Source organism: Macaca thibetana, chromosome 3 (assembly GCF_024542745.1).
Source record: "Macaca thibetana thibetana isolate TM-01 chromosome 3, ASM2454274v1, whole genome shotgun sequence".
Lineage (NCBI taxonomy): Eukaryota > Metazoa > Chordata > Mammalia > Primates > Cercopithecidae > Macaca > Macaca thibetana.
The window spans coordinates 154821633-154842173 of NC_065580.1; the positions used below are offsets into that span (position 1 = coordinate 154821633).

The 20541-nt window shown below is 50.7% G+C and overlaps 1 protein-coding gene across 4 annotated transcripts in view; it reads right to left on the reverse strand.

Moving 5' to 3' along the window:
• The window catches only part of ABCG1 (ATP binding cassette subfamily G member 1), a 76828-nt gene extending 57189 nt beyond the window's left edge, over window positions 1-19639 (reverse strand). For 2 of the 4 annotated variants that reach the window (XM_050785681.1, XM_050785679.1), the window contains exons 1-2: window positions 19467-19639; window positions 12888-13131 (exon numbers count right to left, since the gene is read on the reverse strand). In XM_050785681.1, coding sequence (XP_050641638.1) covers window positions 12888-13131; window positions 19467-19508 — 286 coding nt within the window. In that variant the 5' untranslated portion in view covers window positions 19509-19639. Of the gene's footprint in view, window positions 1-12887; window positions 13132-18728; window positions 18949-19466 lie in introns of those variants that run through there. The other 2 variants (XM_050785682.1, XM_050785680.1) reach the window with 1 other exon arrangement.
• Window positions 19640-20541: the final 902 nt, after the last annotated feature.

Genomic DNA, 20541 nt, shown 5'->3' on the forward strand with positions numbered 1-20541 from the left:
TATAAAGCTACAACATTAATGGATTTACATTAAATATTTGCAAATCCAAGAACAATGTTCACACCCTGCCAATGGGTGTGAGACAGTGGCTCCCACCAATCCCAGCGCTGCTGCCACCTCTCCCTGCCATGAGCTGAAAACCAGAGCAGTGGGCACGACATCCTCAATTTTCAGTCATGACCATCTAGCCACAAGACTAAAACACACAGGAGCTGATAACATCTCACATCCTCCTAAGATAACCTGCATCAACCTTGCCAATGAGCCAAATTCTGAAGTGTAACGTTGCTTGCCAAGCTTTGTTTCAATGGTGGAAATTTCCATCCAGTAACTCACAAATGTAGAAACTGAAATATAAATAGTTCAAAGATGCAAAGCTTGTCATCCAGCGATCTGAAAGTACTTGAGAGAGCTCTCAGAAATAAGAAGACTGTTACCTGTCTTGTACACGCAAGTACACAAGTCTCAAGATAGAGGGATTTAACATCTCTGAACTTAGTCATAATATGAGCCATGAGTAAGAAACCAGGAGAAGTCTCAGAAAAGGAACCATACAAAAATTCTCTAGGAGGACAACTCCAGGGAGCATGTAGCCCATCTTGGGAAAAAGCAGAGAGCTCAGGGTGTTGAGACTTGAAATCCCCATTTTGTGTAAGAGACGGCACTTTCCGTGCTGCCCGGGCAAAGGCCCTCACTGCTCCTGGCCACAGCATCTTCCTCCCTCAAAGGGTATGGGGAGAAAACCTGACTGCAGGGTTGCTGCAAAGACAGAGTAAGTTACTGCCACAGACTAATAAATACCAAGCTAATACTATTATTATTAGAAGGAGAAGTATTTGGCTTCATGAAACCAAGAACACAAAAAAACAGTTTTTAGCAAAATTTGACCTGTAACATTAAAATACCTTGAGCACTATTGTGTGCCAGCCCTGGCTGTAGTGATGACCTCTGCTAGTCCTCGCTTCGATCCTCTGAGTTTGGCACTCGGAACAGCCCTGTTCTGTAGATGAAAAAACTGAGGCCCAGGGTCACATGGTTAAGAAGAGGCGGACCTGGTATTCAAGAGCAGGCTGCTTGACCCAGAATCCAGGCTCTTACCATTCCCCAACCGCCCCTCCGCCCATCCACGGTGCTGTAAGTGAGGCCAAAGAAACAGCCCTCAGAAACCAACTGCATGAAGCTTAGTCAGAGGTGGCTCATGGGTTTGACATAGTAAGGGAAGATCAAAACAGCCCAGCATCTCAAGGCTCTTGTTTTTCCTCTCTACTTCTCTCTACCAAGCTGTCTTTAAGGGTAAAAGTATATGCTCTTCTACTGTGATTTAGCTTTTTGTGATTCCATTCATTCATTTGCACGCCAGCTCTCAGCCAGGTGCTGGCTGGGCAGCTGAGATGCAGGGGTAACTTTGGAAGCTCAGAAGAGAAGCACAAAATCCCATGGTGAGCGCCATAGAGCCATGATCATAGGGGCAGAGGAGCACGATCATAACCAGGAAAGACTCTCCTGGCCACGGGGGTAAGGGTGAATGAAGGAAGGCTTCCCCTAGCCTGGGGAGATGAGGTGGGTTCTTGGTAGAGGGTGTGTCCCAAAGAAAGCACAAATGCTAGAATGACAGGCAGTTCAGCCTGGCTAGCCCATGGGGAGTGGCTGCAGAGACACAAAGCTGGGAGAGAAAAAGGGCTCCAAGGGAGCCCTGCTGGCCAGGCTGTTCTTTGAAATTCATATTCTAGAGACTTAGCCAACTCAGAGATTGAGGGATAGTTCTCAAGAAGCACAGAACGCCCCTGGGAAGAGAGAAGGTGACAAATTGGCGCTGCCCATTTTCCTCTCTAAACCAGAAAATTCAGAGAAAGGCTGCTGGGTTTGGGCCAGGGCACGTAGCACATTTATGACAACTGAAGGGGAGGAGGCCTAGAGGCACAAGGCTGGATGGTCTCCTGCTCACACCATTCAGGACACAGCCATTTTCTGGACAAACTCATTTGCAGATCTTCAGAAACAGGAAACCTGCAGCTTCTGCTGTAACTCCTAAAGTGAGCGCTGATAAATATGAAACTTAGTGAAAGGGCTCTTCCCTTTTTCAACAGACTTTTGTGTAGAGTCCATTCTCATGTTAGTGACACACATCCTTACTGTAACACCATAGTTATTGTAGATGTACCCTTCCTTCTTGTTGCAAAGATTTTCATCCACCATCATCTCTGGTTTCCTGTGTCCACCCATTGGCTTAGTGGGTTTTGGCTTGGAAACTGTCATTTCTATATGGGCTTACAGAAATGCGAGCTCCACAGCCACAAAATCCAATAAGCAAGCAGGCAACGAAAACCCAAGACTGCAAGGAAAAGCAAGCCCTTGGGTCTCTTTGCATTTGGTCAGGAGCCCATAAAGGTTGAGCAAAGCATCTGAAAGACGATGTTTAACATTTCACAAAACACCTAAATTATGCCCGAGGGAACTAGTCCCGCTGGGTGTCTAGAGAACGCCCTGGTCTCCAGAGACAGCAAAGCAAAGCGTGGCACCTCCGAATCCACCCAGGTGGCCCCAGGCCTTCCAGTTACCCAAACAGAGTACAGCTGGTGGAAATGATGTCTGTTATCACACTTACGGGTTCACACACAAAAAACTGTAATAGATGCCCTGGAAAACACGCCGTAAAGTTCAGCTGTGATCTGTCCTTGCCTCTAACCTGCCCAGGGTGGAAGTGACTCGTCAGGCAGCCGGGAAGCGTGACCTTGCAGCATGATCTCCAGATTCCAGCCGGCTTAGCGGAGCCAACGCTGCAGATTCCCAAGGGCAATTCCAAGGTTCCAAACCCCATCCTGGCCATTTTTCAGTGCTGACCCCAGAGAAGCCTCAGACATGCTTGGACCCACCCCAGGAGGCCCTGGCTCCCTTACAGCTCCACCCTACACTGTCAGCTGAAACCAAAACCAGCACGTTTTATAAGGAATCAAAAATCACCTGTCTCCTAGGAAAATTGTGCCACCTGAAGACCTGTAAATCAAAAATAAAATTCAAAGGCAACCATCCCCTGCAACCACGGGGACAGACTCCCTCCTTGGCCATGGCACTCTAAAATTTCACCTGAAAGACTGCTTCAGGACATGACAGGAAGTGGGGGTCCGTCCGACATGCCTTATCATACCCTATAACATTAACAACACACACCTTAAGTCTGATATGAAGCATTTACGGTCTGTTCTCTCTCAAGCCTGCTGCCTGAAGGCCTCATCCGCATGATACAACCTAGGTCCCCACAGCCCCGTATGGTAATCCAGACATCCCTTTCTATCGATAATAACCAATTAGAAAAAATTTTAAATTTACCTATAACCTGGAAGGCCCCCTTTGGGCTGTCCCACCTTTCTGGACGGAACCAATGTACATCTTAAAGTACTGATCACTGCCTCACCTCTCCCTAAAAGCATGAAACCAAGCTGTTCCCGACCCCTCTGGGCACGTGTTCTCAGGATCTCCTGAGGCTGTGTCACGGGTCATGATCATTCAGGATAAATCTCTTTAAATGTTTTAGTTTGACTCTTTTCGTGGACAGACCTCTCTGATTTAAACAAGAGTCTGGAAGATTCCCGCAGTTCCCCGACGCTGCTGAAGCCACAGAGGCGCAGACCCCACACACCGGCGGGCCGTTCCACTGCGGACGCCACACCAGCATTTGCGCGTCATTTCCATTCCCGGGGTCTCCCAGTCACTGCTCAAGCCTGAAGGGACCGCAGGCCGCCCCGGGTGGCAACACCTCACCCTCAGGTCCACACTGGCAACTCTTCGTACTACCAGGGCTCTCGGGCTTCCTGGCCCGGTGTTCCTGAACCCAGGCAGGGGAACACGAGGACGTGCGGGGCGCTGGGATTTGCACTGCCCGGGTGATTCCCTAGGCATGGGGCCGCCCCTGTCCCAGGGAGGCTGCGACCCCTGCTCAGGGCTGCAGCTGCCTCCTCCTGCTTGGCAACAGCCCCCGGCGCCGGCAGCCAATCGCGCGGAGAGCTGCCGCTCAGCCGCAGAGGTTACTAGCGAGCGTTGACCGGGAGTAACCCCGGCGCGGGCGGCGGCGGCGGCGGACGGGCGGACACTGCGCACGCGCGGCGGCGGGCACCCTCCCCGCCCGCACCTGCGCGAACGAGGGGGCTCCGGCAGCGCTGTTTTCTCCCGGGCGTTGAGCTCCGGCAAGGGCGCGAACGTCGCCCTGCGTCCACAGGCCTGCAGAGTCAGCATCTGCACCAGCCAGAGAAAGGACGGGCTTTTACTCAGTCTGGAGAGCCTGCGTTAGAGCTGCCACTCAGTGGGCAGAACATCACCATGGGCCAGGATGAATCCCGCCCTGGGAGGGAACGTCTGGGTGGAGGCCAGGTGGCCTGATAACCCCAGGGCCAGGGTGGGCAGAGGTGTCCAGTGCAGCCCCCAGCCAGGTGCGGGGAGCTCGGGACAGAGGCCAAATATGCCCCCATACCTCTATCTATGAAAGAATTCCCGAAACACGTCCCCCAGGAGGCCTTTTGTAGCCCCTCATTGTCAGCAGGCTTTGGGGTTTATGTCCTGGGTAAGGAAAACTCAACACAGCTCATTTTATTACCTGGGTCTGAGCGATTGCGAGAGATGAGTTCTCAGTGGCGCTTACAGAGGCAGGGAGTTGGGACCCCAGGTGTTAAGTCCAGTGCTGGACCTGCCGCCTACCTGCCAGCGGTCCTGGGCAGGCCCTTGTCCCCGTACCACCCTCCTTCCCTTCTGGAGAAGATGCTCATACTGATGTGTGTCCCATGCCGCTCCCCTAAGGCTTAATGAGGCAAATCGCCAAATAAAGCAAACACGATTTGCTCAGTAAACACCAGTTATCTAAAAAGAAATTAAAAATAAAAACAAACAAAAACTTTCTCCCAAAACTGTGGGAGGAGAGAAATAACAACTGAGAAATCCCATAAAACTCCTGCCAAAAGGTTCACTTTCAAGATAGGCAGTTGAGATATCAGAGAGGGGGACTTTTTTGGTTGGAAGGCACCAAGTTGCCTTATAACAGTAAAAGAAACAGAAAGAACGTGACTCAGGTTCTGCCCTTCCAGCAAGTTCCATCCCTATCAGTTTATAGACAGCAAGAACCTTCCAGCAGGGACACCTACCCGCTGCCCTGCCCCCTGCGGATGCTGCTGTGATGCCCACCTCCCGAAGCAGGACTCTGATCTCATTTCCTGCAAGGGCCATGTACTTCTTATTTCCTCCTCTTGAGGTAGCCCTGGATTGTAATGTATTTGGTTATTGTTCTGTACTTGGCTGGGCTTTTCCCCTTCATTTGTGAGCTCACTTCAAGACCAAGATTAACTTGGTCTGCAGAGTTTCAGAAAACAGAACCTGGATCCACAAATGAACATTGCCCAGATACAGATTTCAGCTCAACAGACAGAAGCATTTTCTAAGAATGAGAGTTGTGCAAACATAGCCCGGCTGCCTGGGAGGTGTCAGTTCCTGGTTGCTGGAAGTGCTCAGACAGAAGCTGGCTGTCCCTTGTCAGGAATGGTGCGAGAAGACTCCCTTCACAGGGCAGGAGGGCGGGCTACGGCAGCACAACTCCTTTTGGCTCCAAGATTCGGACTCTAAATATAGGTCTCAGCTGGATGTAATCACAGCCCTGAAGTCACCCTGGTGTGTCTTACTTTTGACACCAAGTGCCATTTACCCCACAGAGCACGGAGGTGACAAAACAGCACACAGCTGACAAAGTGGGAAGTAAAACTCTTGGCTGCAGGTCAGACTGGATCCCTGCAGGCCCACTCGCCACCGCTCATGACGGAAAACCCATCTTGTTGCCTTTTCTCACAACGTGAGCAAAAACAGTCGGCACTGGGGACATTTTATTTGAGAGTAAGCCTTCCCATGCAGGTGTCAGAACTTCATCCACATGAGTTTGATGGAGAATGCACCTCCATGACAAATCCCTAGTTTTACCGTTTAGTCCTTCAAGATATATTTAATCTGACCTACATGGTTTTCTTTGTTCATCGCTAATCTGTTGATTCTAGAACTGAACTCAGAAAGAGCAGGTGTATGGTTCTAAACATTTCTTTCCTGCCAATTTATAAACAAAAGAAACGGTGTCGTGTTCAGCAAAATGTCACCTTTGGTTATTTCTTGAACTGGTGGATTAGGTTCTGGTTTATAGGGAGGGCCTCCATTTGAGAATGTGAACTTTTCAAGATACAAGCCTATTCAAGGCAGTAGAGGAAGGCAGGGGGGCACCCACCATGCAGGTGAAAATGATTGTGGTAAGAACATCCTTCAACAGTTAAACAGTGACACCAACCCCCACGGAGCAGAGCACAGTCCTACAGAGTCGCACTGAAGGGGCCAGATGGTTCAAGAATACGAGCACTCTCTGGGAAAATGACAAAGTATTAACATGTCCAAATAAAGAACCTGCCAATCCAAAGGTGGCAAAGAGAAAAGGAGACCCCAAGGCCAATGTTGGCAGAGCCATCCGAGCCTTGTCCAGGGAGGCTGCCACAGCTAACAATGCCACACTAAGGAGTCACACACCCAGATCCCGGCTCCCAGCTGGTGAAGGTTTGGTTTCCCATGCAACATGCTCATAGGGAGAGAATGTGTGGGCTGGAGGAGAGCATCTAGGCCCCTTGGATGTGAAACCTGTTCAAGAAAGTAGCAAACCCCTTTGGTCTTGCACATAGTGGCTAAACATTCATCTCATATGAATCTGCTGTGAGAGCTGGTCCATTCTCAACATTTTTTCAAAGCCTCTTTGGGACCCTGTAAGGCAGAGGGGTCAGAACTCTGCCGGAAGACCTCATCACCAAAGGAATGCTACCCCTCAGGGCCTGAGTGGCAGCCCGCCTACCCACCCCGGGCACCACTAAGAACCTAGGAACTGGCCGCAGCAGGGAAAAGAAGGGTTTTTCCAGTCCTCTGAATTCCCCAAGGCAGACTCAGGCATTCGGCTCCTCTTTGTCAATGCCCCAGCCTCAAGCAAGCCATCCCTGCAAGTGGCCTGGGGCCACCACACTGCACCAGGAATCAGCTGTAGCCTCCAATAAAGGTGAAGGACTGAAAGAAATGTCCTGTGGACCCACAAGAAAGCCCACCTTAGCATAACAGCCTCGAAGAAGCACCAAAGTAACTCACTCATGCTAGGGAACTATCAATCCCCCTTCAGCCTGAGCACCTGCCCCTCTGAAACCCCCTAGCGACAGGATCTCCACACTCTGCCTTTCACTGGGCTGCCTCCCCTCCCTGTTCTAGCAGGTTGGATCAAGTCACCAGCACTTGGTCAGAATCCAGTCTTCCCTTAATGGAATTCCTGAAAGGATTTATTAATGGTGCCTTCCATGCACTTTAGATGGTCCGTCATTACAGGCCTTGTGAAATGGCTATGGAAATTATGAGAAAGCAACCCTGAATTTGAGAAAGGTGTCCAAATGCTCAGGAGCAAACCAATACAGATAATCTGACTTGGCGCTGCCCGGAATATTTAACCCCTTCTGGTTTTTGGCAAGGATGAGGCTGGAGGGTTGGGTTTCAAAGCATGAGGTGACATGGCGTTCCATCAGAGCATCACCATGTGGAGGCCACGGCCTGACTGCAGATAGGAAAGAAAATGCTCTAAAGCCCCAGGTATGGCTACGTTTGTTCTCAACCTGAACTTCGCCTCCAGGTAATCTTAGGAGGTGAATTTGATTTCTGAGAATCGCTTCACCTGTTGGAGAGAAAGCACGCCATGCACATCAACCTCCCTTTCCTGGTGAGGAGAGGGAAGCTGGAGCCTCTCCAGAGGGACAGGAAATCCCTGTAAAGGGCCAATGGCCACTGACATCCAAACAGGCCAATTAAAAGGAAAATACATCAGTTTACAGCCAAGACAAGCCCAAACCATTTCATAACATGGGGCTGGGCACAGCTGTGCCTTGGTTGTCCAGTCTTGTGCCCACGTCAGGGCTAAGCACTCGCTATGCTCCTTTTTGGCCTGAAATCACACAGACCTCGTTCTGAGTTCCTTCCTCCCCAGTCCTATGATGTTGGTTACATCTCTGAGCCTCATGTCACAGCTTTCCACAGGGAGAATACGCAGATCCTTCCTGAATCGGCCCCGTGAGCCAAGTGGATTGAAGAACGGCTCTCATTCAGTCAACTATGCCTGGAAACCGCCGGGATCTCCTGGGAGATGGGCAGTGTATGAGTACCCAAGCATTCCATTTGTTCGTTGTGGCCAGTCACACCCTAATAAAATGAGACCCTTGTGTGAATGGGCTCTGAAAGCAGCTTACAATAAGATCTGTTCATCCCCATCATCTTTACCTAAGAAGAATTTTATTCTGTGAATTTGCTCTTAACCACATTCCTAAATATTCTCAGCATAGTGTCTACTCTGTAGGAAGCAAAGGCCGCTAAGGGTGAGGAGGAACAGCTAAACCAGATCACTCTGATCTGTCCCCAACACAGTTTGTGTGACAACACCAAAGATGGTATTGTTCCGAGCCATTTGTCCCATTGGCACAAGCTACGTGAGCGAATTCCTTGAGGGAGAGTAATTACTGTATCCGAAGCCGGGGAAATTATCCTTGGGGTGTACTCCTCTCTCCTGAGAATAGTTCCTCTCACAATTACGTTCTTTGCTAGGAATCTATTATATGATCTAGTTTTCCCTCCAAAGACATCATTAATCATATGGTGAAAATGTAACTACAATTGAAAATACAAGATGTTTTGTTAAAATGCCATATTCAATGCTTAGTAATCGTCAAGCTCAAAAATTTTAAAGAATCAGTGCCTGGCATCTCCTTCTTAAAAATACCGCTACTGTTTCCCGCATGGCCTTTCTTGTAAGAATTGTAAAGTTCACCTTCTTTAAAATAATTACCTAGGACTTCATGAAGTTATTCTGGTTACAATGCCCAACTTTGCTATGGCATTCTATGTTGAGTTTATATCGCAGCACCATGTTTTGGGTGAAATCACGTGAGAAAAAGTCTTTCCTGGAAACAACTGGAGTGGTCCAGTGTCTTTGTAATGGGAAGGAACTTGGACTGTGAGTCAGAACAGCTGGGTCCCAGCCCTGGCTCTGCCTTTGAGCGAATCAGCTCTGTGCCTGAGATCCTGTTTCCTTTGCCCTACTGTGAAGCATGGGACCAGGCACTTTCTTTCTTTTTTTTTTGAGATGGAGTCTTACTCTGTCCCCCAGGCTGGAGTGCAATGGCACGATCCCAGCTCACTGCAACCTCCACCTCCCGTGTTCAAACAATTCTCTTGCCTCAGCCTCCCGAGTAGCTGGGATTACAGGTGCCTGCCACCACGCCTGGCTAATTTTTTTGTATTTTTACTAGAGACAGGGTTTCACCATGTTGGCCAGGCTGGTCTCGAACTCCTGACCTTGTGGTCCACCCACCTAGGCCTCCCAAAGTGCTGGGATTACAGGCGTGAGCCACCGCACCCGGCCAGAACCAGGTGCTTTCAAAACTCCTTCACTTCTTATCTTCGGAGACACCTCTCCAGCGATGCCAGGACATCCAGACTCAGCGTGATCATTACAATTCGCTCAATGCATCAAACTGAATTTTTAAAAGGTGAAAACAATGGACTTGATACAGACAGCAAAATGAATACACTGAGAGCAGTCAGAGAAGTAGCCCCTGACCCAGCGTCACACTTGGGGTTGCACAGAGATGATGCCAAATACAAACTCCGCCACCGTGAGTAGAAAGAAACGCAGAGCAAGGCTGGGCTCTGACTTCTCGGCCTAACCTAAGTGTGGCTGGGACTGAGACCACCGCCAGCAATCAGAGGGACAAAAACACGAGAGGGAGGAACCCATCTATGGGAGGAGCAAAAGAGGCCGACTTGGAGGACCAACAGGCGCAGAGGCCGACCAGGAGAGTGGCGACCCGTGTGGGTGAGGTCCAGTGGGATGCAGCTCCTCCTGCAGCCCCAACACAAGATCCACATTGAATGCGCATTGTTATTGATTGTCCTGGCTTTTAGTTGGGGAAATACGGTACCCAAGTTGGAGCCAACTGGATGCAGCACCCAAGAGCAGGCTGGTGTTGGGAGAACAGTGGGCACAGAGAGGGCCTTTGCAGCTAGCACCCTTTGGCAGGAAAAACTCTTCAGCAATGGCAATCGAACCACCAACAGCAGGAAACCCTATGGGCACCAGAGTCTCCAGGAAGAGCTCTGCTTCCTTTCTGGCTGCATGGACCCTGGCACCCCATAAGGCCCTGTGCTAGGCAAGGCGTGGCCACCGTGTCGGAGTGCACAGAGCTGGAAATTGCTGCCTTCATCCCAGGCCTGCCCCTCTCGAGCCCAGGAGCATGGGCAAGTCCCTTAACCACCGTTGCCTCAGTTTCCTTTCTATTCTGTGTGCTGGAGTGATAAGCCATCTGACTCTGAATTGCAGGCACCAGGAACAAAGGAAAGGATGGGGCATGCAGGGGAGGAGGAGCAGGGAGAGGGAAGACAGACACAGGTGCTGCTGTGGCTGGGGAGGGCAGTGGGGAGGAAGCCAGACAGCAAAACTACCCTTGGCCCCCCCTCCCCCCGCGAAGAAATCAGCAGCTGGAACACACCAGATACATCCTGTCTGTCAACCCCTCTGGCTCCACCCATTTCTGACTCATGGGCAGGTCCCTTGGGAGCCCATTTTGGGCTCTTCCCCTGCCTGAGCCCACAAGGTTACTGTAGGGCAAGTCTTTATCTGGTGGCCACCCCACCCAGGCTGCGCTTCTAAGAATGGACAGTTGGGGCTCCTCCCTCACTAAGAGCCATTACCAGCTGGCTAACTGTGATGATTCATGTGATCAGTTTAAACACTTAGAGAATATAGGGGTGACGAGTCACATACTGGGTGATGTGGTTTGGCTCTGTGTCCCCACCCAAATCTCATCTTGAATTGTAATCCCCACGTGTCAAGGGAGGAACTGGGTGAGAGGTGATTGGATCATGGGGGCGGTTTCCCCCATGCTGTTCTCATGATAGTGAGGGAGTTCTCATGGGATCTAATGATCTAAATGTGTGTGAGTTCTTTTGCTCTCTCTCTCTCTCTCTCTCATGCCACCATGTAAGACATGCCTTACTTCCCCTTCACCTTCTACCATGATTGTAAGTTTCCTGAGCCCTCCCCAGCCATGCAGAACTGTGAGTCAATTAAACCTCCTTTCTTTAAAAATGACCCAGTCTCAGGTAGTTCTTTATAGCAGTGTGAAAACGGACAAACACATTGGGTAGGGGAGCGATACTCTTCACTTGCAAACACTGGCTACAGCTGTGTGCCAGGCTTATGCCAAGACATTTCAAGCCCAGATGCCACCAGGTTTCAGACATCTACATTTCTGCATTACAGCCCATCTTCACTTTACAAGACACCATTCCCAGCATTTTCAACCATCATGACAACACTTCCAAGGCCACACATAACAGACGAACAGGAATCACTCTATGTTGCTCACTGCTTTGCCACAATTTGTCTATATGGACAAATGAGGCCAAAACATGACATGGTGTCCTGGTTTCTTGATACATTTTCCTATAAAAAGGAAGAAGGAGAAGGCTAGAATCCTATGTTGAAATTTCGACAGGATCAAAGGAGTGGGCCTACATCTGAGCCTGCCACAGAGCTGCTTTCTTAACAGAACAGGCTGGCATGCTCTGAAAATGCAAGTATCGCATCACAATGCTATACCGTTGTCTGTTGAGAAGGTACTGAATCTGTTTCTGGTTGTGCAAACATAGACATACAGTTACCCAGCCACCAACTGGGCTTGCAGGTCCCAGGGACCAGTCTGTCAAAGCTCTAAAATTGTGATTGCAATGAAGACAGGACTGCCAGTGCCAAGGGTCTCAAAGACTTAGCTTCAAGAGGGTAGAAAAACAAAAAGAAGATAATAAGGAAAAGAAGAAAGACAACTAAAAATTTAAACTGTGAGTCTTGGTTGGTCTTCTTCAAAATGAAAGAAGGGCTGAATCCAGTTTTAAGTTCAAAGTCCTAAAATATTAGAATTTTCCAGGGGTACCTGAGTCATTTGTATTGTTCCAAAGTCCTCCCAGATTTTCAAGTTGCTTTCCATGATTCGGTAGAAACTAGGGACCACGGTTTCTTGATGAAGTCTGACACGTCCTCTGCCTGTCAGCTCCCCCAACCCACCTGTCTGATCCACTTAGGAGCAGACAAGGGGTGCATGGAGCAGAAGGAGATAAAGGATAAATTCCACAAGAAGAAACAGATCAGGCTGGAAAAAAACACACCAACCCAGGGTGGCATTAACTCCACAGACCCTGAAACTCTAAAGCCAGGAAAGATTGCTGAGAAAACGCAAACTACCACTCATCAATTCCCTGTAACATGCAACAAGCTGGTGGCGAACTCCTGCATTGTGTGGCGTTCCAGACACCTCCTGAGCTGAGCTCCATCCTCTCTGTTTTTTCTATTTTTATGTATACAGCTCATTTCAACAGTTTAGTTTTCTTTCTAGCCCACCATGACCACCCACAAAAGAATCCTTTCAAGATGGGTCTCTGGAGAGGTCAGTCTAGGTCGCTGGCCACTTTTTAACACTTCACACTTGGGAGGGGGCGCCTGTCTCCCATTTTCCTCTGGGTGGTTCAAAAACAGTTCCACCATCAATCTTTGTGAAATTCTCCATAATGACATCGCAGAATTTCAGAGCAACCACGAACTTTGAGATCACCAAATCCAACCCGTTCATTTTATAGGTGAGGAAAATTCAGGCAGAAAGCAATAGAATAAATTGACCACTGCAGTGACAGCGTCGGGAAGAGAAACTCAGCCTTCCAACTTCCAGACCCCAGTTTTGCCCAAACAACGTGTTGCCTCCTTCAGAGGCTCCTCCCAGCTTGATACACAAAACAGCCGCCCTCCCTACCTTTCTTCCTCCACCAGGGTCCTTCAGGAACCGAGTAGGAAAGGTCCCTGAATTCAATGTTCACAGCTGCCCTCCGAGGCAAGGAGGAGAAGCGCTGGGCTTCCGTGAGGCTGTTATCTACTTTTTTCAGATGCCCATTCAGCAGGTCCGTCTCAGCGGTCTCCATGCTGCTGGACACCACCTCATCCACCGAGACACACACCGACTTGGGCTCCGTCATCTCTGCAGAGTAACTGCTGGCATTCTAGAAAAACCAGAGGAAGCAACAAGACCTGTTATAAGCTGCATCAAGAGAAAGAACATGAAGAGATTCACCATGAGGCTCAGGGTCATTGATTATTAATAGCAACACTTTTTCCACTGCAGGAGCGCCTTTGGCCCCAGGAGAAACGTGCCTACCTACAGGAATTTGTCATCTCTGTCACATTTTCTTCTATTAAAAAATGCTTAAGGTAAAGTGTTACGCTGATCTACAAGTCTTACTTTGGAATCATAAAATCGAATCATAAAACTATACTCGATGAATCATCCATTACCTCAAAGAAGAAAACACTGGCCACCATAAGCAATGATCTGTTTACAGTCCCCTCATTTTAAAAACCTCCATAAAGACACACCAGGCGCCTGAGACATAAATAACCGAGAAAGTTTTATTTACACTGAGCTGTTTTGTGTCTCTCTCGCGTAATCTCATAAAAATGTCTCAGGAGCAATGACATCACCTGAGCTGCTGAGTTTTGTGGGGACTGGCCTTTGTATTTTGCATTTAAAATTTCCAAGTCACTTACAACTCTACTGTCTTGCTACCTCTTCATAAAAGCGCTGAAAAGTCGGAATGGTTAATATTTTTTAATCTGTTAGACAAACAAGGAAACTGAGACGTAGACAATGTAAGGACCGTGTTCCAGGTCCCACAATCAAGTGAGTAGCAGAAGTTATCCCAGAATCTGAGTCATAAAAAAATATATAGGTATTCATTTCATTGCATCATAAGAGTACCTAATCGTTTGTAGCTACCATTGGCTTTTAAAGCTTCCTCTGGGAGTCAAATGGAGTATCACCGATTGCCAAGAACCCGGAAGTATCCATGCAAAGAAAGGAATATCCTTTTTTAATGGCCTGGCAACCGAGAGCAGATCAATAAGCTTCAGGTACCTTCAAAACACGGGAGAACCTTGGGGGAGCAAATTGCTGTGCTTTTTCTTGCTGTCTTCCAAGTCGAGAGAGAACATCTCACAGTGCCAAAAGCACACACACACCCCTTCCGGGCATCTTCTACCTCTGAAGGCCTTCACGAAATCAAAACTTAGCTCCTGGGCTATAATACTGTGTGGCTAAAACTAAAGGTGCTGAGCGAAACTCTGACAAAGCTGAGCTTGGTCTGCTGGTCCCGGGCATGCGGGATGTCTTGGATGCCCGCGTAAGTGGGTTCCCGCATCCCCAAGCAGAGCTGGGAGGGTGTATGTGTGTCTGACAAGCGATCCGCACTCCTCAGGGGTCTGGTGTGATGATAAGATGCAGACCCCAAGGGAGCGACCGCGAAGCCTCCTCCCAGCTGGTCCTGATGCCCCTGTGGCAGGGCCTCTTGGAGGAGCTGCTGCCCCATGCCCCTCAGCCTGCCTTCTGGGCTCCTATGCTGCTGCCCCAAGTGTTTAGAGCTCACTTTGATTCCAAAAGGGCCCCCAAAGCCCCAGATCTGGGCCTTGGAGGGGGCATGTCGACAAAGCTGTGGAGAAAGACAAAGGGCTCTAGGCCTGGTTCCCCATGTCCGTTTCCATCCCCACCTTGCTGCCCAAGTCAAGACAGAACGTGCTGGGTTCTGCCCGATCCTGCTGGCAGACATGGGCTCTGCCCCGCGACCCCCGATGGCTGTGTGTGCAGTTGAGGGTAAGGCCTAGGGGGCTCGAGCAACTCCTCTCCTATTGTGGGCCCCTCCACCTTCACCCCAGGAGGCCAGCTGCCACACACCATCTGCTCCCTCTCCCCAGGCACCCATTGCATGTATGAGCCCCTGCTGAAGCCCAGGGACAGGTGCTTCTTTCCTGTGGCTGAAGCCCACACTGATACAGGGTGAATGGCCACCACACCAGCCATCTACATTATCATAAGGGCCTGACTTTCTCTGCTAGACTCACTCTCGGCTCACTCACTCACTCTCTCACTCCCTCATTCACTGGACAAACTGAGCACCAGATAAAGCCCTAAGGTCAGCAATCAGACAGACAGACATGGCCCCTGACCTGGCAAGCTCAAGTTCAAGATCCGGCCCAGGCAAGAAAACAGGCAACTAATTACCATAGGTCAAGGCAAGAGCCAGGCGGAAAGCAAAAGTGCCTCCGGATTGTTGAGAAGCTCAGCTGTGCTTCTTGATGCCTTGGTTATTTTCCTCTGGGCAGTCGCCTTGAGGACTCTTGGTCAGTGCATTTTCCCCATGTGTGCCTATGATCTGCTTCTTTCATTTTGAAGAAGACCAACTAATTACAATAGGTCAAGGCAAGAGCCAGACAAAGAGCATACCATGGGTAACTCAGAAGGGATATCTAACGCAACGCAGACCCTGAGATGGGGAGATGCAGGACAAAGTCTTTCTGCAGAAATAGAATCTTAGCTGAATTTAGCAAGGTGAGATGGAGGGGTGCTGGCTCCTGGTGGCCTCTGCTAGGGAACAGCGTAGACAAAGTCCCACCAGCACAAGACAGTGAAGCGTCCAGAGACCTGTAAGAAACGCAGGGGCTGGAGCGTAGATTTGGGCTGGTAGGGTGGGGGCAGGAAAGCAGGGGGCTTTAGAACAAGATGAGACTGGAGGGGTAAACAAGGTGCCCGTGGGGTAGGGCTTGCCAACTTGGTTAAGGGCTTTGCATTTTATCTAGAGATCTTTGGGGAGCCCTGAGGGAATAACAGGACCAGAACTGCGGAAGAGTCTCCTGCTGTGAGCCAGGTGGGGTGACAGTGGCCTGGATCCGCTGGTGGTAGTGGGGCTGAAGGCAAGGGGACAGGCTAGGAGGATAAAACTGGGTGACTAAACTGATTTGGGAGTAAGAAAGAGAGAAGCCAGAATCAAGTACTTGCAATGTAAAGTATTAAATAATAATGACTCGTGCATGCTAGGTAAGTGATTATAAACAATAGTGTTTATTGATCCAGCAATTACCATGTGCCTGTTAAACTCTAGCCTACATAGTTTATGCCTCTTATTACCTCCACAACTCTAACAGGGACAGGGGCCCTGGGAGCTGGGATGACCATCTCTAGTTCGGAGGAAGTATTGGAAGCGCAGAGACATTGTCTGACTTGCTTAAGACCCTGTGATTAGGGCGTGGCTGAGCGGCTTCCAAGTCTGAGACCACAAGCCTCTGTAATGGCCCTTGACTGTTGCTTGGCCTTCCACGGGTAAGTTGTGGGTGTTTTGGCATCTTTCAGGCCTTGTCCATTATAGGAAAACCCACACCAGGGAAATCATGCAGCCCCACCCCCAAATAAACCAACAGCAAAGCAATGCATACAGTTGACCACCTTCCCTCCATGGCATCTAACAGCCTCACCCAATTAATAAAATCTTGAAAACTGTGTGATGCGAGGCAGTGGCCTGTCAGTCTGAAATAGACCAGCTCTCTGGAAACACATCCTCCGATGAGAGCTGCCGGCAATGTAGGTTACAGCGAGTTTCTCCTTAGCCTCCTGAGCTCATTAAAATTAAAACAAATGCATCTTCTCTCTTCATTTTTTCCTTTCACTCTTCTGTTTCCCTATCCTACTGAAGCATTGTCTTTGACCTTCCCCCACCCCCGCACCGGGCCACATATGATTTGTGCCGCACAATACATTGTAAGTCATAGTAAGTTCATTCATAGATGTGGAATGCCAAAGAGACCCTGTTAGGATTGTTCCTGGCTGCTGTTCATGGGAAATTTTCCGGGGCGCTGAGCAGAGTGGCCCGTGATTACAGTTTGAACCTTGGGCAGATAGAGATGCCTATTTAGCTGGGGAGCGTCTTTAGCAGTCAGTAAGCCACCCACAGTGAATGGTGAGCCACATTCACCCCATTTCCACCAAGAACACAGAGATAGAAACTTTTTCTCCCAGCATTAGGAGGAAGTCGGGAAACAGGAAGAGGAGCCAGTCAGCAGCACAGTTAGCATGCAGCTGTCTGTCTTCTCTCTTTGGTTCACTGCTGCCAGCCTTGGTACCCACCTAAGCATCCTAAGCATGTAAGAGGAAAATGCGCTGACCAAGAGTCCTCAAGGCGACTGCCCAGAAGAAAACACCCAAGGCTTCATACCCTTAACTGAGCCAGAGACCAGATCACACTTGAGGGGGTCACTCACAAGCCCAGAACAGCTCCAAATACCACCCTCCCACTAGAAACATTTGCCACCCCTTGCCTGCCCACTGAACTCAGGGACTCCAGCATGTTCTCCCGAGTGCCTGGCTCACCCCTAGGCACCTCCTTTGACTCACAGCTCAGAGGATCCACACCAGGATGGACCCCAGAGCAGGGAGGTGAAGGAAAAGCAAAATTTAAGATCCCAGGTATCTCTGAAGGGCTCTTTGTTCGTGACTTGGCCAGAATTTATTTTCTTTTTAATTTATTTTTTTTTTAACCCTACAGCCCCCAGAATTCCCAGGTGATCTTTCATTCAAGGACTAGCTGGGGCCTAACTCTGCTTAGCTTCTACCATCAGACTAGTGCTTTCAGGGTGGGACAGCTGTGCGTGAATAGAAACGTTTAAACTTTTTTTTAAAGTACCAAGTTTTCAGGGAGGAAAATAATTTTCAAAACAAAATAATGTTCTCCAAAACAATGAGCCCAGCTGTGACTGTCTCCACGTGATAACAAAACAGTTGAGCTCTGGAGGCTGTATCAAATCATAATATAACACTTAAAAAAAATCTTGGTATTAAAAATCTGTACCTTAAAACATCGGATTCATTATTTTTCTACATGTCCATTATAGCAAAACCCACACCAAGCCACCTTTGCAGCTCTAAAAGGAATTCAGGAGTTACCTAGCATCTAATGTAAGATCAATAACTTTCTCTACCTGCAACTAACGTCAATAATCTCCTTCATTTTCCATGGTCAACCCCATTTAGGTTTCCTAATAGATGAATAAGTGCAAAAGGCAGAATTTCCAAGTGTTGCCCAAAGATCCAACCAGAGAAAAAGCAAGTGTCACCGGGAGGGAAACGGCTTTTCCGTTTTGTTCAATGCCTCTTCTACGTAGAAGCCACGCAGGGAAGACAGGGCAGCCCAGAGAGGGGAGTCAGACTGCAGGTCTCCGGCCCGGGCTCTCCCCTCCTCCACCCACCGCCTGGCCGTGTCTGCGGCCCCATTCTATCGTTTACACAAAATCATTATATAATGAGCTGGCGAGGCTCCGTATGTTCTACAGTAACCTGTTTGGAATCATAGGATGCAGTTGTCACAGCAGAGCATGCGCAGAAACCTGGCTACTTTTTTTTTTTTCTCTTGAGCTGAAGGCAAGAGGTAACTGTCGGTCAAATCCTGCTCAGCCCTGCTGACTTCAAATACAGGATGCTAAAAATGAAATACAGGGGAGGGGCGGGGTGAGCCCCGGAGCGTGCCATGCACTGTGGGCTTACAGCCTCGGGGAAGTAATATTAGGGTAGTAACTACACAGATACACGGCGTGGAATACGGAAGACTTTCCATTTGTACTTTAGCTACCTATAGATGCTAGTGTGCGGGGCGTAGACATGAAGGGCCCTAGGATAAGGTGAGGTGGGTGGCTGGGGGCCTGATGATTGGTTCGTTGTTTGTTCCTAATGCCAGAAAACCGGAAAGGGATATTCCTGACCACCCCTGGGAACAGCACTTACAGTAACTGTCCAGCAGTGAACTCGCCGACACCCCGCCATCCCTCTCCGGAGCTGGGGGGAAGTGAGATGCGCGTCCCTGTCACCACCGCGTCTCTCTCGCCGGCGCGCGCAGAAAGGCTGCCCGCAAGAATCCGGGCTTGCCCCTCGCGGGTCTCCCCGGGCCTTAGCCGCCCCCTCCCCGAGTGGGTCCGGGAGAGGCTGTCCCCTGGAGTGCAGTCGCAGGCTCCAGCTCTCTGGGGGCAGCTTCCTCTTTGGTTCCCCAGACCTTGCCTAGCGTTCCTGGGGATGGCGCGAGAAGTCCCCAGTCCCCAAGCCCACAGCCGCGCGCGCAGGGCTCCCCCTCTTCAAGCTCCTCTTCCCTCCAGCCCAAGCTGCGGCCCTTCCCCAGTCCCTAGTGCACTCCAGGTCCCAAGAGCCCCACGCCCCCCGCCCGGAGGCCATCAGGTCAAGGCCATCGGTCCACTTGTAGGGCTGCTCGCTGCCCCCGCCCCACTCCCGGCCCCTTCGCCTTGTCAGTGCTCTCGGCCAGTGCAAGGGGCATCCCGAGGCTCCAGGTGGCCCAGGCGGAGGGGCGGGGATAGCGATCGGAGCCGGGCGCCTCTGTAGGGTGCCCTGGGTCAGCGCCCAGAGGACGCGCTCCAGGGAGGGGTGTCAGGTCGAGTGTGCGAGTCTTTGTGTGTTTCCTGCTCTCCTTGAAAATAAAACCGATCCCGGCGGGCGAAGGATGCGCTCACTCACCATGGCGGTGCCGACCGAGAAAGCGGCCATCAGACAGGCCATGCCCCGGGGGCGGCGGCGGCGGCGGGGACGAGGCTTGAGCTGCGGGGCCGAGCCTGCGCTGGCTCCGGGATTGGCCGCTGCGCGGGGTGCGGGCTGCGCTCGGGCTCCGGCTGGGATCCGGCTCGGGCTCTGGCTCCAGCGCGCCCGGCCCCGCCCCGCGCGCGCGATTGGCTGGCTCCGAGGGGGCGGGCAGGCCGGCAGGTGCGCGTGCTCTTGTTTTGCTCCTGCGGGGGGCGGTGGATCAGGCCCCCCGAAGCACAGGTTCCGGGAGCCGCCCGAGCAGAGGCCTCGCAGGCGCCATGGGACCCCCCCTGCCACCCCAGAAACCCCGGGTCCCGAACTCGCGGGGGCTGGGCCTGCACGGCCCGAGTGAGGCTGCCGGGACACCCGACAGACCCTGGGATTCCCAGGCTAGGAAATCCACAGCCTCCAAGCCTCAAGCGGCTGTGTGATGGGGCCAGAGAGGGAGCGTCCAGAGAGGGAGCGTCCAGAGAGGGAGGGCGAGGGCAAGGGGGCTTCCTTCTTGCTGCTGCTTCTTCCCCTACCCCCACCCCCGCGGTGTTGGGCAGCTCTCTGCCAGGCAGGAGCTTGAGGAGTAAAGAAAAGATGACCACTCCAACACCCCCAACAGCACTGGTATGGGGTGACCCCTGGCAGTGAGGCAGCGTGTGCACTAACACATGTGACATTGCTGTGCGTCAGCCATGGTGCTAAGTGCTGGGTTACAAAGGGTGAAGACAGCCAGGCCTCTGCCCTCTGCTCACCCCCAAATAAAAAGAAGGCTCATTTTCTGCAGACAGAGGTGTTTCCAGAGCCGGGTTCAGAACCTGGCCATAGCCGTGTTCATGGAACTGTATAAGGAATGACACCAGGGCACCCTCCCATTTGGCCCCAGGCTGGAATATCAGATGGTCCAGCATCTCTAAAGCCTTTATTATATGTAAGTGGGGCCATTTCCTGGTAGCCATGGTGACAAGGCATTCTTTACTCCCAGTCTCAGGCCCTAATGCTTTTGTTAAGTTGTTTGCCTGTT